We start from the raw sequence: 24,433 nt of genomic DNA, 5'->3' as shown, positions 1-24,433 counted from the left end.
CAGTTTGCTTTGCCAGTTTCCCTCCGCTCCACCTCTGCGACTGCGACTGCCCCAGTTAACCCAGCTCCGCCGATCTGCTTCGTTTTTGAGAGCAACTGACGCAAGGGTGCCACACCACCATTCACACCACACACCATACACCACACACCCAACACCACACACCACAAGAGCCAACCACCGGGCGGCACCGTCGCACCACCGACCACTGCGAACCACTTAGCAACGGGTTTGGTGTGCTAGCACAGTGAACTTTGCGTATAGCGACTGCTCGATATAAGCCCAAGTTTGCATGGCTAAGAGGAAATCTTAGCAGTCAATACTAATACCAAATCATAAACTTTCGAATTTTTATAACTAACTTTAGTTTTAAGATAGTCATTCTGATAAGTTTTCAAGCATTTCTTGTTTTACCAACATCTTATTTAGGCAAATTCAACTTCAGTGAGACAGTTTACTCAGTAATACTCGTACTGTTTCCAACTTCGGTCCACAATCTGGTCCGAGAAATTCGTGCGAAGCGAGAGCATATAAGATAATGGAAAATCTTGGCGCGACTTAGTCGCTAACCCGTCGGCACATTCGCACTTGAGCCCTCGTCTGAGCCAGAAATGCAGTCCCAATTCCTCCTGCTGATCGCAGCCGTTGCCACGTTGCTGGTGGCCCAGGTCAGTGCCCAGTGGTTGCCCTTGCTGATGGAGGTGACTCCTTATCCACTCCTTGCTTTGCAGACTGCGGCCAAGTTCCAGCCGAAGAGCCCCGCCGACGCCGAGAAGGCTTTAGAGGATTGCCGTGAGGAGTTCTACGTGCCGGACGACATCTACGAGAAGTACCTGAACTACGAGTTTCCCGCCCACCGACGCACCAGCTGCTTCGTCAAGTGCTTCCTGGAGAAGCTCGAGCTGTTCTCAGAGAAGAAGGGATTCGACGAGCGGGCCATGATCTCGCAGTTCACCTCTAAGAGCAGCAAAGACCTGGCCACCGTCCAGCACGGCCTGGAGAAGTGCATCGACCACAACGAGGCCGAGTCGGATGTCTGCACCTGGGCCAACCGCGTCTTCTCCTGCTGGCTGCCCATCAACCGCCATGTGGTGCGCAAGGTCTTCGCCTGACCTGCATGTGATATAATACACTGTACACCTCACAGCATAATGTAGAAATAAACATTTTTAGTTTTCAGATATATTTTTTTACTTATTTATATTACTTATTGAGATGCCATGGTAATAATAATTCTTAAAAATATAACTTTTCCGCCATGGAAAATATGCTTGTAAGTTGTTTCTCAATGACATGTGGAATTATATATTATAATTATCCTGTTCAATTAACATTGTTTCAAGTGTGACGATAATCAATGGCCCTGTTTAACGGGTCTGCCATATTTTAAGCTTTCTAAAATCGAAGTCCAACTACTCATGTATGTCCAGTATAGTACGTACACATGGCAAGTGACTAGAACTGACCTAGACCAAGGCGATCGGGCCACGCGCTATTGCGCTACTATGTTCAGTGCATCCACATCCAAATCCACAGCCACTCTCCGGCGGATGAACTGGCATTCGTTGACCCGGCGACGTAATCTCGACTCGCTGATAACCTCCACCTCGCTGCATCGTCGGCGGCTAATCATTGACTCCGTCCGGGCGGATGTTTTCGACGCTAGTTCAGTTTGTGCATTGCCCACAGTAAGATGTTTTTCCAGCGGACAGTTCTGGTCAGCCTTTTCTTGATCTGCAGTCAGGTAAGACAGCACAAGACGCAGAAATGGATAGTTACTGTGAAAGAAAGGAAAAGCCCCGCGATTTTCAAATTTCAAGTCAGAATCCCTTTAATGCTGCTAGTATACCTAGTATACACTCCGCAAAACAATAAACTCTATATAAGAAAGTGGAAGTATTAAATAAAACTTTAAGAAATAATAAAACCGAAATAATAAGTACAAAACAATATTTATATACATAGAATTAAAAATAATAAACTCGACATTATTGAGTCAAACATTCTTATCAATTCGTGACTTTGTTAGTACGCCACTGAAATCTTAATGAAAAGATTGTCAATTGAGCACAGCTTCCCTTTCTAAGAAATAGCTGATACTTGGATGTCACAGTAATATAAGCACTTAAAAATCTGTCTAAAAGGGAGATTTGTGCGTTTCAGTCAACAAACTAAAGCAGCCTGTACATTGCAGGCACTAGCTGACCTTTCTGGTGATGCCCAGACGCTGGAAAAGTGCATGCGGGAGCTGAGTTCGCCGGAGACCATCGCTGCCGATCTTCGGAAGCTGGAGCGGTACTCGTCGTGGACGCAGGAGGAGCTGCCTTGCCTGATGCGCTGCTTGGCGAGGGAAAAGGGCTGGTTCGACGTCGAGGCCAACAAGTGGATGCTCAAGAAAGTGACCGAGGACCTGGGCGCCGATGTCTATAACTACTGCAGATTCGAGCTGCGCCGGATGGGAACCGACGGCTGTAGCTTCGCTTACCGGGGACTCAGGTGCCTGAAGCAGGCCGAGATGCATGCGGGCACCAGCCTGAGCAACCTGCTGCAGTGCTCCCGCCAGCTGAACGCCACCAATGTGGAGCTGCTGCAGTACAGTAAGCTCAAGTCGAAGGAACCCATTCCTTGCCTCTTCCAGTGCTTTGCGGATGCCATGGGCTTCTACGATCACGAGGGAAACTGGCGGCTGGAAAACTGGAAGCAGGCATTCGGCCCTTCCGGAAATGAGGATGAGTCTTTTGGCTCGGACTACAGTGGCTGTCGACTAAGTGGGACACAGCGGCAGAAGGCGGCAAACAAGTGCTCGTGGATGTACCAAGAGTACAAGTGCTGGGAGCGAGTAAATGGGAATAAGCTGGTGGAGGACAACAGGGAGCAGTCGTAAGACGTCGGTAGTATTAAACTTATGGGATACTTGTCAATGCCAAAAATGAATTAGCACTATGTAAGATCTACAACTAAATATCAAAATGCAGAAATATTATCTAGACAAATGAAAGCATACTTCTACCATTGAATTAATATTTAATTAGCTTTACATTTTTCTTCATAATGATAGTTGCTTTTGGAATGTTGCCTAGTTGCCTAGACGGCCATCGCGTAGCAGGTGAACTGCTTGTAATATGTGGCACATCGATCTTTGCCACGCTGCCGATGGCAGCTCCTTATGCGAGCTCCTTCGGCCGGAATGCCCAGATTTTGTTTCATGGCCTCCAGTTTCCACAGTCGCGTTTTCTCCTCGAAGATATGCAACTTGTCCACAAAGCACCGGGTGAAGCACGGAATCGGTTCATTGACAGGATAGGCGGCGAAGACTGCGAAGCTCTTCCACTCGTCCTGGTGGACATCCTGCAGGCAGTCCTTCATTGAGTTCTTCGCCGACTGCGAGATATTTGGCATGTTGTCGATAATCGTGAACGGGTGGTTTTCCATCTGTAATGTATCAATAATATAAAGGTTTCAAAACTTTGGTAAACCTTACAACCCTTTAGATTTTTTCGATTCTTCGAATTATTTTTGATTTTAAAATATTTGAAATTTGCTGTACTCCAAAATATGATTAAAAACAACGAACAACCGTTGATAAGGTTATAGGTCTTATAACTCTTAAAGAGATTATTATGAAATTCCGGAGTAGAATAAATTTACATTAATTATTTGTATAGGATCTGTACCATTCCAACGTAAGTACATAGCACTTTTGCAAAAGACTAGCTTGCGGGGATGGAAATGTCTTTTTTACTGCGATACAAGCTTTGGAATATTGTTCCAATGGAAGCTTTAATATATACTAAGCATTCGACAACTATGGTTTGAAATACTTGAGTTAGTAGGCATCTTCTTACACCACCATTGGAGATTAGTGAAAATCTACTCACGTTTGTGATGCAGTGGAAGCCCTCGTAGGCATGTTTGCAGCTGCTCACGACTAATTCGGGAGGCAGTTCTAATTTCCTTCGGCAGGCTTCGTAGACGGGGCTTCCAAAGACTGCCACAATTCGGGCTTTATCGAACCCTGTTATGTTATTGTAAAAGTCGAACATCCCAGACAAATAACACTGCGTGAAGCAGGGGATTTCCTCGAAGCTATCCGACCATTCCTTGAATCGTTCTAGACGCTCGGCGTTTTCCGCAGTAAGTCCGCCATAGTTTTGGATGCATCGGTTGATGATCTCGCCTTCGTGCTCCAGTAGGGCCAGTCCTTTATTCTGTTCAGTATTTTATATTGCAATACTTTTTAAAACTTTGCAAATTTATATTTTTTTACTCACCAACGAAATGCATAGCCACAAGGCTATTAACATTCCACTTCTCATCTGCATTGCTAAACAATTCTTCATTTTCTAGTAGTTTCCTTCACGTTCTTAGCTTGATTAAATACTGAAGCTTCAGCAAAAATCATCTATCACCTCGCTGCTATTAGACATTGCACACTTAAAGAAAATATGGCAACCTATAGAATTAAAAAAAGATTGATCTAATATACAAATTGTGGAGATTTAGTAGGAATCTCCAATTAACCATCCTTAAACATTTTCACATATGTAATCTAAGTTCATATGATGCTTATGACGAAAAAAGTATATTTAAACTAATTTTTCTTTGTTTGAGCTCTAGTTAGCTGACTAATCAGTAACTCACTTTCCGGCTCATTTAGTTTAAAATAAAGGCAAATGTAGCTTGCAGTAAAAACTATTATTTGCGGATAAGGCATATATTATATATTTTATGAATTAGTTGCTCAGAAGCGCAGCCAGTGATAAATCAGTTGCAAAAGAGGTTTGTAAAGCTTTTATATATGTTGTATTTTATTATTATTCTGACATATATTTATTTCCAGTGATCTCCTCTGCCTCTATAAATAGATAGCCCCATTTTCGACTAACTCAAGTTCAAATCGAAGCTTCCCAAAAGTTGGCTGATAAGAACGCCCTAATCAAGGTGTCTCTCGGTCGAGTTTTCAAGCCCGATTGCGCAAAGAACCTCCGCGGAGATTACGTAACTGTCCATGGATCGCAGATCGCAGATCGATTGCGATGGCGATGGCGATGGTGATGGCGATGGCTATGGGCCAGCTGCTCTGTTGCATTTTTATTGATCAACACCTGCCAACGGGGCCACGCAAAAATAGTCACTGGGATGGTGCTGCTATTGAATGCAGTTAATTGATTTTGTGTTTTTGTTTTGGCATTTTGCCCGTCTACATGTCGGGCTTTTCATAATGTCTTTTCTGGTCGGCCGGCTTGTAAAGGAGCGACATCGTCCCACTTTACGCATTTTTGAGCAACCGGATTCGGTTGCTTTGGGTACCGAGCTCCGGTCTCTTAGTGAGCAAAACATGTTTAACAAAACACGTCGCATCATCCCAGCTCGATGAAGAGGTCTTCATCGACGCAATTGCAAGTGGGCAAAACGGCAAATAACTCTAAAGTGGTTCTGCCAGATCGACCAAACAGTCAACAAAAACAACCGACGCAGCTTCCACGAATCCGAGACACGGAAAAAAAGTTACATGAAGATTTAACTAAATTCTTTAATTGCACCTACACGCCTTTTGATAAATCTTCTGATTAATCTTTGTATATTATAATATATAGCGATTATTTTTAAAATCTTTACTTCAAAATCATTTTAGTTTGGTTTCGTTTGGGACTCGAGTCTAACTTATTAATAGGTTCCCGGTTTGTGAATCGGTTTGCGCACATGTTAAAACGAGATTCCGGTATCATATGTACATATATACTCGTATAGATACATTTATATATTACCGGATTCATATACATACATAAATTGTTTTTAAATAAACAAGAATTACATTTTCATTCTTGGACAAGTGAATGGATATTAGTGGGCAATTATTTATGACGTCGTTTAGTGGAAGCATTGCATAAACAACCTATTGGTGGAGCAAAAGCCGAATTTTTATATGAACAAATTTATTTTAAATATCAGAAAAATAATGTTTATTTTTGCAGCGCTTGGTTTATTAAGAAAAATTTGTTTCTGTGGACGTTTCTCTCACAATTTCTTCGCAATGACCTTGGCTCGTTTTCTTGCGTGTTTGGCCGTAAAATTATAAATCCAGTTTTCGATTTCCTCTCTTCTTTCACTCTCGCACAGTCGCAATTTGAACAAATTTTCGTTGTATAGTTAATTGTTTTTCCCCGCCGCCAGTTAACAGTTGCCAAACGGCTTTCGATGGGGCAACCGCGATGACAACGATGACGACACAGCCCAGCACCACCAAGTCGCACAAAAATCAGAGATCACAAATCAGCACTACCACAAAACTGGACTGTCCAGTGATTGTGAGAAGATGCGTTGCAGTCCAACCTGACCTTTGGCAATTCGAAGTGCAGCGCCTGCAACTTTGGCAACGCTCGGTTTGCGATTTCAAAACGATTCCGAGTCGGTGTTTAGCATTTTCTGACCATTGAGCTCAGCTCAGCTCAGCATAGATTTGAATACATTTTCAGACCTGTCGCATTAATTCGGCTTTCTTCCCAGCCGCAGACACTGCTAAATGTATTGGGAAGCTGGAATTTAAAAGCGCTGCCTTTGTGTCCGAGTTTTCAAGGTTATAACCCAGTTTCTGCCAGGGCGCGTTCATTCGATTCGCCGCGTTGTCTTCTTTTTTTTGGCAACAGTGCTTTATGGTGAGAAAGAAACTGGCACCGAAACCGAAACTGAAACTGAATCTGAAACTGAAACTAAAACGAAAATCGAATTTATTTACTGGCCTTTTGATAAAAAACTGAGATGATTGGGCGATAACAATGGGCAATGGGCTGTCCTTGGCTCCGTTGGGATCTGAACTTGCCCCTAAATGCAGGCCAGCTGCGTTTAATGACATTTACAAATTGGGCCTGGCAAATATAATTAAAAATACATCAGGGTTGTGCAATTTTCGGCACATTTCGCATGCAAATGAAATCTCCACTTAACGGGGTTGCTTCTGCTTTTCGACTACTCTCGCCTATCCTACTCGGGATCCATTTTCGAGAGTGCCACGTGAAATGGCCATAATTAAAAATACATCTGGGTGGCATGTGGATTTTATGTGTATCCAAGCTGCCCCGAAAACAGTACCGCTGAAATCAGTACAGCTGAAATCGAAAGTGAGCTGGCGAAGCATTGAAGAAGTCAACAACCTGTGCGTGTTTGTTGCCTTCAATTTGGTGCAAAACACTCAGCTCATTAGCTTGGCATCTTAGGTGGGAATTAATTATGCAGATTTATTCATTGTGTTGCGATTTCAAGTGTGGTAAAATGCAGTCCGCCTAATGAAGGTGTGTGTGCCAATGATGATGATGATGGGATGATGGGATGATGGAATGATGGGATGATGGCTTTTGTATTATGGGCGGCGGCTGTGCCCAATTCGGGAACTCCCTCAAAACCTCTTCCACTCAACAACTTCAGTTCAGTTCAGTACAGTTCAGTTTGTGATCTGACAAATTAATCTCCGACGAAATGCGCCGGGCCGCCGCCCTGGCAGAAACATTAGCTCTGGAAGTAAGCACTTTTCAACGGATTTTCGATTTTGAAAGTGAATTTCACTGATCATTGACCTCGGACTGTGGTTGCGTGTAATCGGTCGAGACCGAGGCCTGCCACTTGGGGATTACATAAATCCGAAATTAGTTAATAAATGAAAACTGTGAGCTGTGAAATGAGAAATAAGAAATAAGAAACAAGAAACAAGAAATGCTTTTGCTTGATATATTGAAATCAGGCCGTTATGTTTCGGTAAAACGCTTTGCTGCTTTGCTGCAGCTCCGGCTGCAGTTTTTTTTATTGACTTTTGGTCTACGTTTGGTCTACGTTCATTAAGATGGCCAATGGAATTGGCTTATGTAAAATCACTGCCATCAGCTGCCATAAACGTAGTGACATAAAAATTAACGGAAGACAAGGTGAGCAAACACTTAAGTGAATTGCCGGGCCTGCAAGCAAAATTAACGCTTGTCAAATATCTTGTTGCTAAAATTGTATATTACTGCAGATGGGTTAGTTAATCCATGTGCCTAGCGTTGAGGTCACCAATTAACACTGATTAATACGGATGCCCACATACCTTTTTTTGTTTCATTTAATCCACCACTGTCCTTTTTGAAGGTCTAAAAATAAGTAAGTTGAGAAAAGAGTTAGTACGAGAAGAAAAGGACGTGCATTTACTGAAATATATATAATTTAATTGGTAATTATTACGGAGTTCGAGTTATACAATTTTCTCAGAAAGTCGAAACTTAGATTCTATCACTATAAGTGCATAGTCGTCAAACGAATTAAAAGTATCTAAAATATAAATTGTTTATGGGAATGGAGTCTGACAACCTAAAAAGCCAAGTGTCATGCAATTATAGTTGTTTTCGTGGTTATAATATTTTATTTTTATATTTTTAATTGCTTTTACATTTACCTCCTAAGAATAATCCTATGGAATAAGATGGATATGAGTATGTTGCTAAATACAAGTCTGGGTCTTAAAGTCTTTAGTAAGTAGGAATACTTTTATATTACTTTTATCTATCTATGCACCTTTAAGCAAATAGTTCACTCTAGAATACTGCATTTTTATATTATATTTTTTTATAAATCAATATATATATTAAATTAATTGTGTGAAATAGTATTCCCACAGTAGATATACAGTTTTCCCTGGTCAAGTTGGCCTAGACCTTGCAACTAACCTAGTATATCGGGCATTTGCATGTAACCTTAGCCTGGCTCTATTAATATTACAAAGTCACTCCACCTTCGCAGGTGATATCGCGGTGACACGTAGCCTCCCAATGCAAATACCGTCTCGACTTTCCACCACACCCTCCAAACTGGGAGGAGACATTCTGATTTTAATGAAGCGGCAATTTCAGAGAATACATAAAAAAATAGGCTTAATTAAATATAAGCCGTTCTAACGGGTTGTCAGTTATTCAAAAGATTCCAGTCACGAACGCAACTCGACGACAAATTACCGTTTTACAAATGCACTTGCCAAATACCCAAGAACCCGCTTAGCCAAATAAGACAGACTAAAAATAATGCACCGATCGCAACGTATCCACAGTCACTCAGGCCACGAGTATCTCAAAGTTTGAGTATTTCTGAGCTACCACCACTTACCACGTGTTTAATGGGGAAAGGGGCAAAGGGAAGAGAGGGTGTGTGTGTGGTTCGGGCCAAAACCACTTTTCTTCCGCATTGCACATGCGATGGCGATGGCGATGGCGTTCGCAGACTACTACTTCAATACGACTTCAGGCGGCAACCACACCCACCCACAAATGGCCCGCTTAAATCAACAATTAAAACCGCTCACAATCTCCCGCCTGCATCTGATGCAATTTTAACATTTTTCGAATGCTTTATTAATTTTGCGCTCGCAAATTACTATGATAGTATTAACTGGGCAACAGACATCAGAGTTTCGAACTGGTATAATTTGGCATTCAATCGAAGGCGTAGTCCTCGCTGGAAAATAAGAGCCAAACAAGACCCACGAATACAGCTGCATGGCGAACTAGTTTCTAAGCATAGGTATAGATAGAACGCGAAAAATCTAGGCTCCGGCTCCCGAAACAAAAGCAAGAAAAAGCTAACTGGCCTATGAGTAACCACTCCGAGCTGCTTTTGAAAGCGAAAGCATGCTGGCAAGGTAGCTAGCTTGTTTTTGCTTTTTTTTGCTGCTTTTGCTGCAGTTGGGGTTGCTGTGCCGCTTTTGCACTTCTGAAACTGGTTCGCTGTCTGGACATGTAGGCAGCCAACTTAAAGTCTTCTAGCCTCCACTTCAATAACACCCAGGCCCAGCCATCACGACTCGCCCGAACTCAACTGAACTCGAACACAGCACGGAAAAAAAATTATCAAAAAGAACCAGTACGTACCTCGTGTTGACCAGTCATTAGTCGAAACTGACATAAAGTGAAATTTGTCTACCTTAACTACCTCTGCAAAACCCGTAAACTGTCGGTGTGAATTTGTTAAAAGTATTTTCAAAAACCTAATTTATTATAATCGTAATAATAATTACAACAATTTTACTGCTTATTAAACACATCACTTAGTGAAAAACTGTCTAAATAGCTTTTTAAAACTGGAAAGAGAAAAAGAACGTAAGACTTAAGCAGTTTTTTTGTGATAAAATGTAAAAGGCGGACTAGAAAGCGTTTTTTTGGCTCCAACTCGGTTGTGTTTTATTGTAAATGTCAAAAGTCAAAATGTTCTTCCTTTCATATTTTTTCTCAGTGTCCCCAGATCGACTTGCCATCATCGCCAGCTGTAACTTTTTGCCGCAGTCTGTGAGCTGGCTGTAATTTCATATTCTTCCTGCATTCCGAAACCTTGAATCACATTTCTTGCTATTAATTGCACATAGTTTTTTGCAATTTTTCTTCTTGCCACTTGAAGGCGCCGCCGAGTGGCTGCCGTTGACCGCCGAGCTGGGTCAGTTTTAATAGCTATAGCAACAACAACACATACAGCAAATAGCAGCCGCAGCAAAAACAACTTGCTGGCCTACCTTTTACTGGCACGCACTGCATTCGAGATGACGGCCTGTTTTAAATGCCAGCCAGTTGAGTGACTATGGGCTAAATGGCTCTCCACTTTTGTTTATACTTATTTGCTGTGGCGAGGCGCGTCGCTGGATATCGGTGCATAATTCGAATTGCATTGCCGGCCACCGGTTGACCATCGCAATAGGAAATCAAGCTAATGGAGCTGATTAAATTTGAGCTATGAGTTTTGCTTGCAACAGCCAATGCGGCGTATACGCGATATTTGTATTGTGCACAGATACTTGTAAAATCACACCCATCATAGAAAACCATTAAATATTAATAAATATATGTATTATTATTGCGGTGAAGTTCAGCCATGAATTTTCTACATATCTCTTGCACTGCTAGATGCCGTGCCCTCAGCCGTGATTAGTTGCAGATACAAATTGAATGCTAGTTGTGCACTCACACAAACATACTCGCTGTGAACTTTTTCGGGCTAAAATTCCATTTGCAACCCCCACCTTAAAAAAGTACATAAAAATATGAGAGAAAAAAGAAAAAGAAAAAAATGCAAAGCGCAGGCAGCCGGAGTTGGAAGTGAAAAAAGATCAATTGACAAATGGTTTGGGCCACCAAACAATAGACGTCGACGGCGACTGCGACTGCGACTGTGACTGCGGCTGCGGCTTCTCTGCCAACGTCGCTGCCTGCATACCAAACAGGTAAGCTGAGGTAAGCTCTGTAGAAAAGGACGGAGAGAGTGAAGGAGAGAGGTTCGCCACGCAGCGAGCGAAAAGCTGGCTGCTACGAATACCGTTGCAATGTCGCTGCTCGCGCCGACGCAGAAGCCGACGTAAGCGTCGCAGCGACGACGACGGCGACGTTTACGTGTGGATAGTTCGCGACGTTGCGCATGCGCAGCGGTATAAAAAGCTACCGCTCGACGGAAACCACACACATTTCAAGTCGCGGTGCCAGTGGAGCGCAGTCAGTTCACAGTTTTTGAGCTTGAGTTACAGTCTCAGTTTTTTCAAGTGCGGTTCCGTCGGTCCCGATTCCAACTAATATACAACTAACTACACTCGCAAAATGAAGAAGTTTCTCGTGGTGTTTGTGGCATTATTCGGAGCCGGTATGTATCTTTAGCTAGCTAAGTGAAATGAAGAAAAAAAAAAGAAAGAAAGAAAGAGGAGTGGCTAGTGGAAAATGCTTTTCCGCTTGCGCAACATGAAGGACACTTGAGTGCTGAAAATCAGTGTGCAAAAATCGAGAGTGTGCTTGTGCAACGACGGGTAAATCAACTATCACTGCTCCACTTTTACCAGCGATCGAAGCTAAAACTGAAGCTGAAACCAACTCGAGATCGATCAGCGAACAGCGAAAAGCGAAAACCCAGACGCTGAAACGAAACGAAACGAAAAGCGAAGCCAAGCAGAGAAAAATGCAATTGAGCAAGTCCCAACCCAGCCAAAGTTTTTCCACGCAGACACACAGTTACAGTTGCGATTGTGACCCAGGGTATCTGTATCCGCGTATCTGTATCGGTGTATCTCTGCATCTCCGCATTCGATTCGATTCGGTTCGATTTCATTACCTCATCGGAAAGCCTTAAAAGCTGGGAGAGGTTACAACAGCGACGATCGTCTAGCTCCGCTGCAACTCGATTGCGAAATTGGCATCGGTGTGGTAATCAATATTAAGATTCGGGCTGCATTAGATAACCAGTTCGCAGCCTCGGATGTCTAACTTCAATTTCGAATATGCCATATGCCATAAGACGTAGGGTGTGGTCAAGTCGCAATTCGCCAATTCTGACATTGACATTGAAAAGCACTTTAGACAGCAGCCTCCTAAAAGATGAGATACAACTGAGCAGGGCTGGGCTCAGGAATTTGAACTACGCAACTATGTAGCCACTCCCCAAAAGCCAAATCCAAACCCGTTCGCTTTTTGGTTATTCAACATAACAATGCTTGCGAATTCGTGCCATGCATTTTTGCTGCCAAGTCGAGCATGGCCGTAAAAAGCAATTTCTCTACTCCAATTTAATTGCCAGTAATTTCCAAGTTATTAAACTTCACAAGAGACCGAAATATAAATGCCTTTTCAAGTTCAAGTTGGCATTAATTATGCAACGGCACTTGCCAGTTTAACTCACTCACTTTCAAGCCCACTTGAAAGTCAGACTTTAAGGCGCAACTTCCATTTCAGTTTTCAAAAACCAGGCCGCTAATCGCGACGATAAACAATTTAAAGGGGTAAATATTCCCAAAAAAAAAAAAATACGATAGCGAGCACAATAAATTTCCGCATTCGACTCTTGATTATTTTCCCCTCTTGCGGTTCGGTATCAAAATCTAGCACCAACCGCCGCTGACAAAAAAATGGCCAAAGACAAACAAAATAAATTGTGCCATTTTGCTGTGTTTTTATTTTGCTTATTCTCTATTGCCACACAGGCAACGGCAGCAAGTCACGCCTGAAAGGTTTTTATTTTGTGGCAACAAAATCAAATGAAAAGGGCCGACATGCAACTGGGCGTGCCGAATTCTATGGCTTGCATTAGGCCAGGCCAGCACACGCGCTCGGCTATCTATGCTGATTTATGGCCAACCTCGCGAAGGGCCAAAATACAACGCTTTTAAAACTCAATTTGCATGGCAATTTTGGCGAGGACCGTCGTGCTTTGAAAATCAATTTCTTTCAAAAACGCCAGCGTCGATCCGTTAAATTGCAATTAATGTCATATCTATACAGCGGTAAATACATGAAAACCGGCTAAGCCTTTTTGGGCCGAAATATTTATTGCGGATTTTTAGTGACACAAACAAGACGCAAAACATAGAAAATGTTATTTGAAAAGTTCTTCACTTCTTATATGCTGAACTCAAACTTTTTCTATAATTATTCAAATATAGTTGGATTTATTGCTGCAACTTTTACAATGTAATTTTACTTAAGTTAATCGCAATGTAATTTCTATATATTTTGTATTTCAAAACACGTATACATCATCGTCGCATCGGTTGAGTATCTTCATGTGCACTTCTCGGCCAACAACTATCGAGTAAAAGACAAACAATAGACTGAACAATCCAAATACAGATTAACCCACATACGGACAGCAGGCCCACAACAATGTGGGCAAATATTTAAATATCATTACGATGTTGTCGGCGCCGCGTATACAAAAACTGTTTTTGAAAGACGGCAACATTTAGCGGAAATACTTGAGTGCCGTTGTTGCCGGGCAAATGTAAATACCTAACGGGCCAAAGGCTCCCCAACGAAACGTGCTTAAATGTCAGCAATTTTCTTGATTTATACGGCGGCGATGTCTTGCCAGACAAGAAGACAAACAGCGATAAAAATAACACCACGCCACCAGCTAGAGTTGCAAACAGCCAGGCAAATGATAGATACACACTTGTGCGGCTTGGTGCCTCCAAAAGTGGCAACCTGCAACCTGCGACTCTGACTCTGATTGTACCTGCAACCGCAGGAGCAGGAGCAGGAGCAGCAGCAGGAGCAGGAGCAGGAGCAGGAGCTGACGGCGATTATAGTCCTTCCGAGTCCTTCATAATGCCCCCGAATTTGCCTGGGTTCAATGCGCTGATACTGGTATTTATGGGCTGACAACTGAGTTGGCCGGCATGCGATGGCAAATTGTCATCATTTGTCACGTTACGAGTATCTTGGCGGCAGAACGACCTGAGATATGTAGCTCGAGATTGCGGATTGCAGATAGAAAGAAAAGAAATATCGATACGTTTCGCATCTAACTACTGAGTTATTTAAAACCGCGGGCACTTGACTATACTGCTAACACATTCATTAAATGATTTCAAATTATGAATTCATTTGCATCTTGACAGTGTCTGTCATTTGTGTAACAAATAAATTAATTTCATTTATTGCAGCTCTGCAGAGTTTGTAAATTGTGCCAGAGCTGTGTACATTTTTGGTTAATTAAATGATTATGTTAATGAACGACGACCGGACGTACGAATGATAAACAGCGACCGGGGTCATCCAATGCCAATGGTGTGTAATCAACCAATAAGACCAACACAAATGTCAGTTTAACTGTTAAAATGTCAATAAAAATATATTATTTAAATGCACATAAACAGCCACATAGACACCCATCCGCATTGTTTGCACCAAAGGAGCAAAAAATGTAATTAAGCGCTCCGCACTGATAGATAAACCAATTATGGCCAAACACTAAATTAAATGGCCTGCCACACCAGGCAATCGGCAATCAGTCTAACTAGCTTATAAATAATTCGCTGGCTCACGTGGATTGCAGTGCAAAATGTGCTCCTTACTCTTATGCAGTATTCTGAAGTATACTGAAATTGCATTGGCATGCCGGTCAATCTATTTATTTCCAAGGTGCGCCGGGCGGCACCGCCGAGAACAAAAGACATTGCCACATTGCCGGACTTCAGAGTGGGTTAGTAGTCGGTCTAGAATCTGGCCGAACCGGTTCCCAACGAGAATGTGGGCTAGCTGTGCCTTTGGCTTTCATTTTCATTTTCGTTCTTCTTGCGGTTTGCTTTAAGCTAGTTTAGCGTTATGTCATGTCAACAAAATCTCGGCTCTTGTTAGATAATTAAATGAAGTAGCGCGTGATATGGTTAGATGCTATCGGTTTCAACTGAATTCGAACAGAGTGTTAAGTAAGTGAGTCAGTTAGTGGGTTGGACTTCAAATCATACAAGCTTTTAGGAAAATAAGAGGAATTCTCTAGAAAACAAAAAGCTGCTCAAAACAGCCCAAGTCTGCCCATCTTCTAATACAGATTGGTACTAAAATGTTTTTAAAATAAGTGGAGTTTTGAGTATACAAACATATAAAGCCCTTACTGCCTTTTCTTGCCTGCTTGCTTGCCACATTAGGCTTGGCTTAATATTGCGCATACGCACTAGAGTACACCAGGTGTCTATGTAATTGCTTAGAAAACATGTGGCTAACTGTGTGTGCTACCACAGCCGTAAGTGCACAATCATCATGTGTGTACAAAGGCATTAGTGCGGTCCATTCCTGTGTTTCCATTCCGCTGCAAAAGGCACTCTTTCGCAGAGTTGCAGGTGAAACCAAGTTGTTTCGCCGCTGCTGAAGTGGCGAAGGTTTCTAGCTGCCTGACTAAGTGCAAGCCAGTGGCCGTCCTCGAACCATGAAATGCCCGGCTAATTGATGTCGCAGACTAATCACGAACGACTCGGAGAACGGGGGTAATAAATTGCCATTCCTTGAATTTAAAAATCATAACAAGTGCTAAGAACTGCGTTATTAAATTCAAATTTAAATTGTTGCTGCGATCAAACTGCGTAATTAACAAAATTACAATAAACAAATGCGATCAAATGCGATGCGCAAAACGTAGACCGAGTAAACAATCAATGTTTTTTGCGACTCCCAGCTGGCTAAATGACTGCCTAAGCCAACCACCATATATGTATATATGTTTGGCAATACAGCATTTTTTCGTTAAAAATAAATACGCAGCGAAAATAACAGTTTTAATTAAAGTCCGCAAATAATTTTGTGGGAGCCAGAGTTTTGATTTATACTGGCTTGTTCATGAGCCCAGAATCTGGGCAAATGTAAAATTTGAGATTTGATTAGTTTGCACACAAAATGAAAATTGCATGTTGTTTATGCAGACCAGCGAACCAGTTGATTTTTCTATGTTTTCATTCAATTGTTGCATTCATGTGGTTTCCCAGGCGATTTGCACCTGATTTTATGGCGCCCATCGTGGGTCCTTTTTGGGGGGCCTGACCACGTGGGGCCTGACCATGGACTTAGCCCCCGGCTTAGGCAATTGATGCGCACTTTTGATTGAACAGTGCACATTGGAAATGAAACGTGACCGCAACTCTGTGGCTTTGCAATTAGATTATCACACACACACATACACTGATATACAGGAAACCAAATGGGCGAATTTCTTTTCAATGCCAGACTATACGTGGGTAATTATTTTTTGACTGCTGCCATTTGATTTTGCATCCCAGATATATATATATATATATATATAGAAAATGCCGGTAAATACCGCGTTAGTTAGATGTACAAATGCAATTTAGTTCGTTACGCCCTGCGGTTGCATTGAGCTCAGATTCCACAAAAACTGGAAACTGGAAAACCGGACAAGGCCGGCGACGGAGGAGAGGAGGAGAGGAGGCTTAAGTCCTTGGTGGCGCATTTCAGGAGCTTCAACTCCCTGTCACAGGGTTCGCTGTAATTCCATACCCAAAAACGAGGGAGAGTAAAACATCGCACGAAACAAAAGTAAATGCAGTTGGCCCTGAGCTGTCAGCGATCTGTGACTGTGTGTGACTGCGACTGCTGAAAGTTGCCTTGGAGATTTATTGGCAACCATCGTCTCCCTGTCAGACATCAGACTTTTTAAAGTGAATGCCTTTTGGGCCACATGACAAACAGCCGTGCCCAACGTCATCATCGTCGAGTTCGTCTTGCCGTGATAATGATAATAAGCATCTTGGATACGTGTATCTGCATCTGCATGCCTTGAGATTCCGCAATTCGTCTGTGCCTTTCGTAAATTTAAATGTAATATTCACAATGGAGCTTTAGGAATTTAATTTTACAGTGAGCAAAGCACACCTCATTTTATACACTTTTCAAATCTGTTCACCTTTCTACTTTCTACACTTTGTAATTTTATTGAATTCTTAGTTTTATCAAGTTGCTTATTCCGTCCCGTTTAATTGCATTTCTTACAGCTGTGGCCCAAAGTAGCTTTAAGTGCCCCGATGACTTTGGATTCTATCCACATGACACGTCCTGCGACAAGTACTGGAAGTGCGACAACGGCGTTTCCGAGCTGAAGACCTGCGGAAACGGTCTGGCTTTCGATGCCACGGACTCCAAATACCTCACCGAGAACTGCGACTATCTGCACAACGTGGATTGCGGCGATCGCAATGAGCTTGGTGAGTTATCAGTAAAATCAGGGATAAGCTAGGCTTTATATAGCAGTAATTGTATGTGCTGCAAAAGTTAGCAGCTCAATGTACGCAACATTTTATTAATACTTAATGGTCATTACTTATGAAATGTTATATTCCAATTGCACAGAGCCCCCAATCACCACCCCCCACTGCTCCCGCCTGTACGGCATCTTCCCCGATGAGAACAAGTGCGACGTGTTCTGGAACTGCTGGAACGGCGAGCCCTCCAGATACCAGTGCTCCCCCGGATTGGCCTACGATCGCGATGCTCGCGTGTGCATGTGGGCTGACCAGGTGCCTGAGTGCAAGAACGAAGGTGGGTTCGACAAACCAACAGGTTCGACAGTCCAACAAAGTTAAATAACTATACCCCGAATTGCAGAGGTGGCCAACGGATTCTCCTGCCCGGCGGCTGGTGAGCTGGCCAATGCCGGATCCTTCTCGCGCCACGCGCATCCCGAGGACTGCCGCAAGTACTACATCTGCCTGGAGGGCGTGGCACGCGAGTACGGATGCCCCATCGGCACAGTGTTCAAGATTGGCGACAGTGATGGCACTGGCAACTGCGAGGATCCCGAGGATGTTCCCGGGTGGTAAGTTGAAATCTTTATTTTCAATCTGCCAATTCTGCCTAGGCTGGCACTCTGAACGTTAAAATAAGAAAGGTTAAGAGGTCATCTTGCTTGCACTTGAACATTTTGTGATAAATTGCCTTAGTTGAGGACAAAAGAAATGATTATATCAAAACATTATAGTTCCATATAATCTATTTCTAATTAAATCGAGTTACCTCATATGTACATAGGTTTCAATATGGAAAATCTAAATTTAGTTCCTGTAAAGCTGCAATTATATATAATCCTGCTTAAGGTGTTTTTTTTTTTATTTTCGCTACAAGAGGGGGAAGCATTCTTTCAGCCCCCTCAAATATCTTCGGATATGACATTTCGATGCCCAACATTCTGAATCTATTTCGATGTTTTCTGCCACTCTTACATCACTTAGCACCTATCACCACATCCCTAAAAGTCATGACATTCACTCCACTGTCTATACTCAACACATATCACAATCACTTATCCACGCCTCACTTATCCATATCTCTGGCATATTCTTACATACATATCTCTTTACCTGGGTCCCATTTACTTTTGCAGCGAGGACTACTACGGTGATCTGGATTTGAAGAGCATCCGCAAGAGCGAACTTTTAGCTGGACTGAACAGTGAAGGTCGCAATAAGGGCGCGCCAAAAACCAAAGCTGCCTCCTCCTCCTCATAAACATACCATCTACAACAAGAACCTACAACTTTACAACTTTAACAACAATAACTAAACAACAACAACAGCAACTATTATTACAAAACAATACAACAAGATCAATCAATTCAGATCCCCCGTTCCCATCCTGCCAAAAATCCCCCACATCACAAATCAGATGAAAATCAGAAGATATAATACTCAGCCTCAATCTGAAATTAGAATCACATCAAGAACTATTTTCCTGCCATCTTCGAACTTCTCAGTTGACTTCTGTACTATGCTTCTAATTTATGAATCTATAAATCTCTGTCGTTTTGTCTGAGTCAAACTTGCTTGCTCGTCTCTTCATGTTTCTGTTTTCAACAAGTATAAAACATATCGAAATTGCCCCGCAAATTCAGGCTCGAAGAACTTACACAAAATTTTGTAAAAAAAACATCGAGGAATGAAAGAAATCGTTCAATATGAAGCGTAAAATTTAGAGATTTGTACATTTAAGTGATCCTTGTTTATAAGATTATAATTTTATTTTATACATAAAAACAAAAAACAAGAAAAATATATAAAGAAAAACACAATACAATTATAATTTTTTTTTTTAATTCCCTTCAAGATTTCACAGGAATAATATTATTTGTGTAGGCTAGCTGTTGTTTTACACCCACATTAGTGGAATCACCGGCTTAATTGAATACATTTAACAGGCTTTTATTCTTACTTTCCAAGTCACATTTTTTTTGTAGAGTCCAAATTATACTATCTTCATTTTGGACTCTGCAAGGCAAGGAATTTTTGAATATCCTTGGCAAAAAAATGCTTAGCAGAGCAGTAAGTATCGTGTGTTTTGTAGTAGGAAAGTTGACGATATCGATTTTTTTCATCGCCTTTAGACTCGTTAGAGTCTGTAAATAATAAGTAAACATGAAACTTTGCCAGTCATATTTGCGGCAAATGGGAAGTTGGCTGGCATTTTCAAGGCGACCAGGAAGTCTCTGCCTTCTTCGCCGTTGACGTCTTTCAAATGCACAAGAACTTTGTTAATTATTCATTAGATTCTATAAACAAAAACGCGATACAAAAACTTTAAATGAATTTTCAAATTATCAACACAATTGCAGGCAGAACCAGCCACACACACACACAGCCTTACAAAAAGCAAAAGGGAAATGGAAAATGTGAGCGGGAAAAGGAGAAAGGGGTCAGGAGACAGGGTAACCGTGGGCAGTGGCACCTCGATAAAGGTCCTGGAGGGGCTGGGAATCGAGTAGGGCTTCCTTTCTCCTCTCACTAACTCATAAAAGCTGGAAACTTTAACTTTAGCCTCTGTGTGCGAATGTCCCTCGTTGTATGGGTGAACCTGGGCTTGTGTGCATTTATGGCGCACTGGAAAAAAGTTTTAAAACTAATTAAATAAAAATTATAAAACTATACAAACTCCAGGCACAAGTTATCGCAAAAGGACATTTTCTGCTCTCTTCTGCCTGTGTGCGTGCGTGTATGTGTGTGTGTGAGGCAGAGCTTCGTGTGTGTCGCATAAGCTCTTTTTGGCATCGAAAAGCCGCGTAAAGAGCTCTCGGAATGTTCGGGCAAATATGAGCATAAAGTCGCCTACATCCATTCAGGTTGATGTACATAGCTCCTTCTTGGCTCAGCTCTTATCCCGATGTCCTTGCTCATGGGTGCCACACAACGACCGTTGGTTGCCATCTTTTACTTTAATATATTTTGAAATGCCCTCGTTGCGGCTGCGGGCTGGCAGTTAAGTGCAGCAAGTAAGCAATCTTCAATTAAAAGTTGCTGCTTTTCCCATTTCGCCATAAGAATCCTGTGTATTCTGCTTATGTTTGCGGCTAACTCAGCTTAGATGCGGAAAAGGGGTCTCAAACCGATAACGTTCATCGTACATACAAGTGTTTTATAAACAAAAATGATTTAGCTTAAACAAAATTACACCAATGTCCAGGAATAAAGTAATTGAATCACTAAGAGAAAAGTGTGTAAATGCGTGAACTTATAATAACTAATGAAGTCTTTAAATATGCATGTTATCTAACATTATAGAAGTGTAACCATATTCAAAAAATATTTTAATTTGTTTCTAACGGGCTGTCCGAAATTTGTGTACACGAACCTCTTTAAAATTTATAAATTTGGTAATTTGATTCGCAATGTTTTTTAATTTTGGTTCCAAGGACCAGATTTTGGCTGAAATCCTCCATTCACAAGTAGAAACTGGGTAGCAGTCTCTGGCCAACCGCAGTGCCGACACAAGATGGGCACTGTGTGCGACAGAGGATGGTAACTCTTGATGGATAATGGCCAAGGGACGGATCTGTGAGGATGTCCGCCTGGCAATGAAATCCTTTTAACATTTTGACTCTAATTAATTTTAATGATGGTACAAACGCAGAAGCAGAACTTATGAGTCGGCAACCGCTTGTCAATATATGTATAATATTCACATATATATATCAGGGACTGGAGGCGACGACCAACAGTCGAGGGATCCATGGTGGCCAAGAAATGGTGGCAAAAAAATGAGTAACGTAAATAGAAGAAAACAATTTTGGACCACTAAACAACAGCCATATTTTGCAGCTTACGCCGCCCCACATCCACTACCCACTTACTACATGATCCGCATCTTTATCAGGGCCGCTACATTTATGGTGCTGACTTCTGAACAAGGACTCTGAGCTGTCCTTGGTTTTTGGTCAATTCCGTTTAATTTAATTTAATAGCCTTGCGCTTTTTGGCATTCGCTGCCCAGATCCGCAAACACACTGCGCATTTTATATGTTCGAGCACACAGAAACCACAAACTTGGTCACTTTTTATATTTTGCCTTATAACCTTTTAATTGCTCTTTAAAAATCTATCTTAAAAACGAATAGTTTTCCACATTGCTCCTATTCTTGTCCAAATGTAGTTCATATGTTTCCAGCAGTTATGAATTTTTATTTTTTTTTTTTGAGTGTATCAGAGCAAGGGGGGGTGAGAGGACATGCATGTCCTGGTAGCAAAAGCGCGCCTCGCCAGCTCATCGCCATCACACTTGGTCCTTGTTGCCTGCGCTTTAAAGGCAATTTGTTGTTCGCTGATAATGTTGTTATTGCGGCCAGAAGGCAACCCAGCCAGCTAGCGTCTTTTAATCCTTGACGTCCTGTTGCTTTGCTCTGTCTCTGTCTCATTCTCGTTCTCCTTCGTCCCTTTTCCCCCCTGCCCTTTGCGCTATTCCATCTGGCCAAGCCACAAATCCTTGTGAGCGGACTGAGCCCCTCTCGTCGTTCGCTGTGCTCGTAATAAGATTTTAACAATATTATTTTTAATTACGCTTTTAATAAATATTTCCTTTGTCAATTTACAACACAAACCGGGGAGCTGCTAGGGGCTTAAGAAAAAAAGGTGGAGGGAACAGAAAGAGAAACAGAAGTTGGGCGCATAAAAATAAAATTCCTTTCGTTACCTAATCAAATTCTCCCGACTTGTTAACCATGTACATATGTACATGGCATGAATTCCTTGGAGCGTGACTGGCAAAAGACAAAATAATTTAATTAAACAAATAAGAGCCGGGCTAAGGAAACCCCTGAAAAGGAAATGCCCCTTTGAATACTATTTAGCAAGAATTTGTATTTATTTAATACTTTTCGTTTCTGGTTTTTTCAGCGAGGATTACTATGGCGATGTAGACCTGAAGGCTCTGAAAAAATTGGGCTTTTAAGAATACACTCGAAAGGCACATCGAATTCACACAAAATTTAAGCCACGGCAGTTGAGGAAAGTCACTGCAGAAGGCAAGAAGAGAGGCAACAAAAGGAGTCAAAGGATGGCGAAGGATCAGAAGGAAACCACAATAGCAGTGGGCTTAAAATGCTTGCCACACGTACACTCACAACAAATCAAGACCTTGGATATGTAATTGCATTTAATTGCGATATTCCGAGGAATGACTGATAACATTTTTGATTTAAATTTCAATTGGGTTCATTTAACTACAACGGTTTTTGAATATAACACATTTTTTGAATTACAACCTTTGTCTACAAAAAGAGAATCTTGAGTCAAGCATGTTGAATGATTTATCAAAGATTTCTCACAGTGCAAACACACAAGCCACACATATGAAAAGCATAAAAAGTAATGTATGCACGCAGAATACATAAGAATCGTACAGTTGCCTTTAAAGACTGACCATAGAATATCCCCAAGAATAGCCCGATGGACAAATAGTCGAAGGTGCAATTGAGCACCTTTAAGTTGAAGTAATAATAAAGGAATTCAATCACAATAGCTCTGGATGGAAGACCCTCATGCTTCGTGGGAATTTCAAGAAACCTTTGATGAGCCGGCAGCGAATTCCGTGTATTCCGCGGTTACCACAGTGGCCGCAAAGTCAAATTTAACTTATTTAACTAAATACTCACGAAACCACACACACAGACGGCTCATGATTCCCAGACCCTCTAATAACGTCAATGTATTGTACATAAATAAAAGCAGTTTAGGACTTAAGTGTCAATCTGAAATAAAATAAAAGTTTTTTTTTTAATTAAAGAAAGTCGGTGCGTTCGCAAAGATACTCGTGATTCATTTTCAGTTTTAAACTGTTGGATCTAGCTCAAAGTAAAAAAGTAGGAATTGAAGAATTTCTAGTGTTTGCCGCACATTATTTTCACTGCCTAGTTTTAATCATTATACCCATGGTTGAAATTGATAAATGGCCTACAAGAAATGCAACTGTTATCATCATCTTTCCATGCTTTTATTTTCCGCAAAGCTGTTAGCATATACACAGTTTAATCAGTTGAGTAGAACTTGGAGTTTTCATTTGGCCGAATTGGCTCTTGGCCACAATTTACTAGGACTAGGCATCGTTGCTAGCTGGCTGACTGACCGCAAAACACAACACGCATACGCACTGTTTGCCAAGCAAATAGCAGCAAAATGCCTTAAGCCAAAAAACAAGTAAATAAACAAACAAAAATACAAAATATACAAACTCACACAAAATTGATAATTATTAAGGCTCGAATCGAAGCCCTGGCTTCTGAAAACAACAATGTGCATCGTCTAGCACCCGATGGGCGAAAGGGGCGAAAGGGGCGGGGCAAGGCGGGTCAGAGGGCAAGCTCTAACGACGCACAAGTGTAACATTAGCCTATGAAAAGATTGAAAAGCGGCTGCAACAATGGGGGATGTTGCATGCTGCAACGGGAAGACATGCAGTTGCATGTTAATTGAAATCAATAAGTGGAACACACACACACACACCACCGCCACCAAATCCCACACCACCCAACGCGCTTCGTCTGGCTATCAATAAGTACACTGAGAACAATTTCTTCACTTCTTTCTTCCCAACATGATAGCTTTTTAGAGAGTTCGTCTAACTAAGGAATTATGATTAGAATCAGATCAATGTAATTGCATTGCGTAGTGCAATTTCGACTTTAAATCACACCCTGACATCAGTTTATGTCGGGCTAATTGCCTAATTTTGTCCAGTGTACTTGTGTGTGTGAGCGTGCGGTCGCAATGGCCATCGGGCGCCAGGCGCCTGAACCAAAAGCAAAAGCAAAAGCAACAACGGACAACAGCAGCAGCAGCGGCAGCGGCAGCGGCAGTAGCAACAACACAATGGTTAGTTATCGAAGTAAATGTGGTAAAGTAAATTATTTG

At 41.8% G+C, this 24,433-nt stretch overlaps 4 protein-coding genes across 5 annotated transcripts; 3 read left to right on the top strand and 1 right to left on the bottom strand.

The window, feature by feature from the left end:
- The first annotated feature begins 562 nt into the window (after window positions 1-562).
- Window positions 563-1,178, top strand: LOC120451766 (general odorant-binding protein 99a). The gene is made up of 2 exons (XM_039635696.1): window positions 563-665; window positions 729-1,178. Exons 1-2 carry the CDS (start codon window positions 609-611, stop codon window positions 1,107-1,109), a joined length of 438 nt encoding a protein of 145 aa, XP_039491630.1. The 5' UTR covers window positions 563-608; the 3' UTR covers window positions 1,110-1,178.
- Window positions 1,179-1,637: 459 nt separating this feature from the next.
- Window positions 1,638-2,998, top strand: LOC120451765. Its single transcript, XM_039635695.1, has 2 exons — window positions 1,638-1,741; window positions 2,192-2,998. Exons 1-2 carry the CDS (start codon window positions 1,691-1,693, stop codon window positions 2,879-2,881), a joined length of 741 nt encoding a protein of 246 aa, XP_039491629.1. The 5' UTR covers window positions 1,638-1,690; the 3' UTR covers window positions 2,882-2,998.
- Window positions 2,999-3,004: 6 nt separating this feature from the next.
- LOC120451764 lies at window positions 3,005-4,375 on the bottom strand. The gene is made up of 3 exons (XM_039635694.1): window positions 4,269-4,375; window positions 3,876-4,205; window positions 3,005-3,429 (listed from the first exon to the last, which is right to left on the bottom strand). The coding sequence occupies exons 1-3, from the start codon at window positions 4,335-4,337 to the stop codon at window positions 3,082-3,084; spliced, it is 747 nt and encodes a 248-aa protein (XP_039491628.1). The 5' UTR covers window positions 4,338-4,375; the 3' UTR covers window positions 3,005-3,081.
- A 7,087-nt stretch (window positions 4,376-11,462) lies between these two features.
- On the top strand, window positions 11,463-23,241 carry LOC120451763 (protein obstructor-E). Of its 2 annotated transcripts, none has more exons than XM_039635692.1 (5): window positions 11,463-11,634; window positions 17,261-17,470; window positions 17,616-17,804; window positions 17,871-18,081; window positions 22,421-23,241. In XM_039635692.1, the coding sequence occupies exons 1-5, from the start codon at window positions 11,592-11,594 to the stop codon at window positions 22,473-22,475; spliced, it is 708 nt and encodes a 235-aa protein (XP_039491626.1). In that variant the 5' UTR covers window positions 11,463-11,591; the 3' UTR covers window positions 22,476-23,241. The 2 variants fall into 2 exon arrangements, with proteins under 2 accessions (XP_039491626.1, XP_039491625.1); XM_039635691.2 differs by lacking the exon at window positions 22,421-23,241 and adding an exon at window positions 18,646-19,314.
- Window positions 23,242-24,433: the final 1,192 nt, after the last annotated feature.

Source organism: Drosophila santomea, chromosome 3R (assembly GCF_016746245.2).
Source record: "Drosophila santomea strain STO CAGO 1482 chromosome 3R, Prin_Dsan_1.1, whole genome shotgun sequence".
In the NCBI taxonomy this organism is placed as follows: domain Eukaryota; kingdom Metazoa; phylum Arthropoda; class Insecta; order Diptera; family Drosophilidae; genus Drosophila; species Drosophila santomea.
Note: the sequence above shows the minus strand (reverse complement) of the source record. Positions and strands in the feature narration are given on the sequence as shown.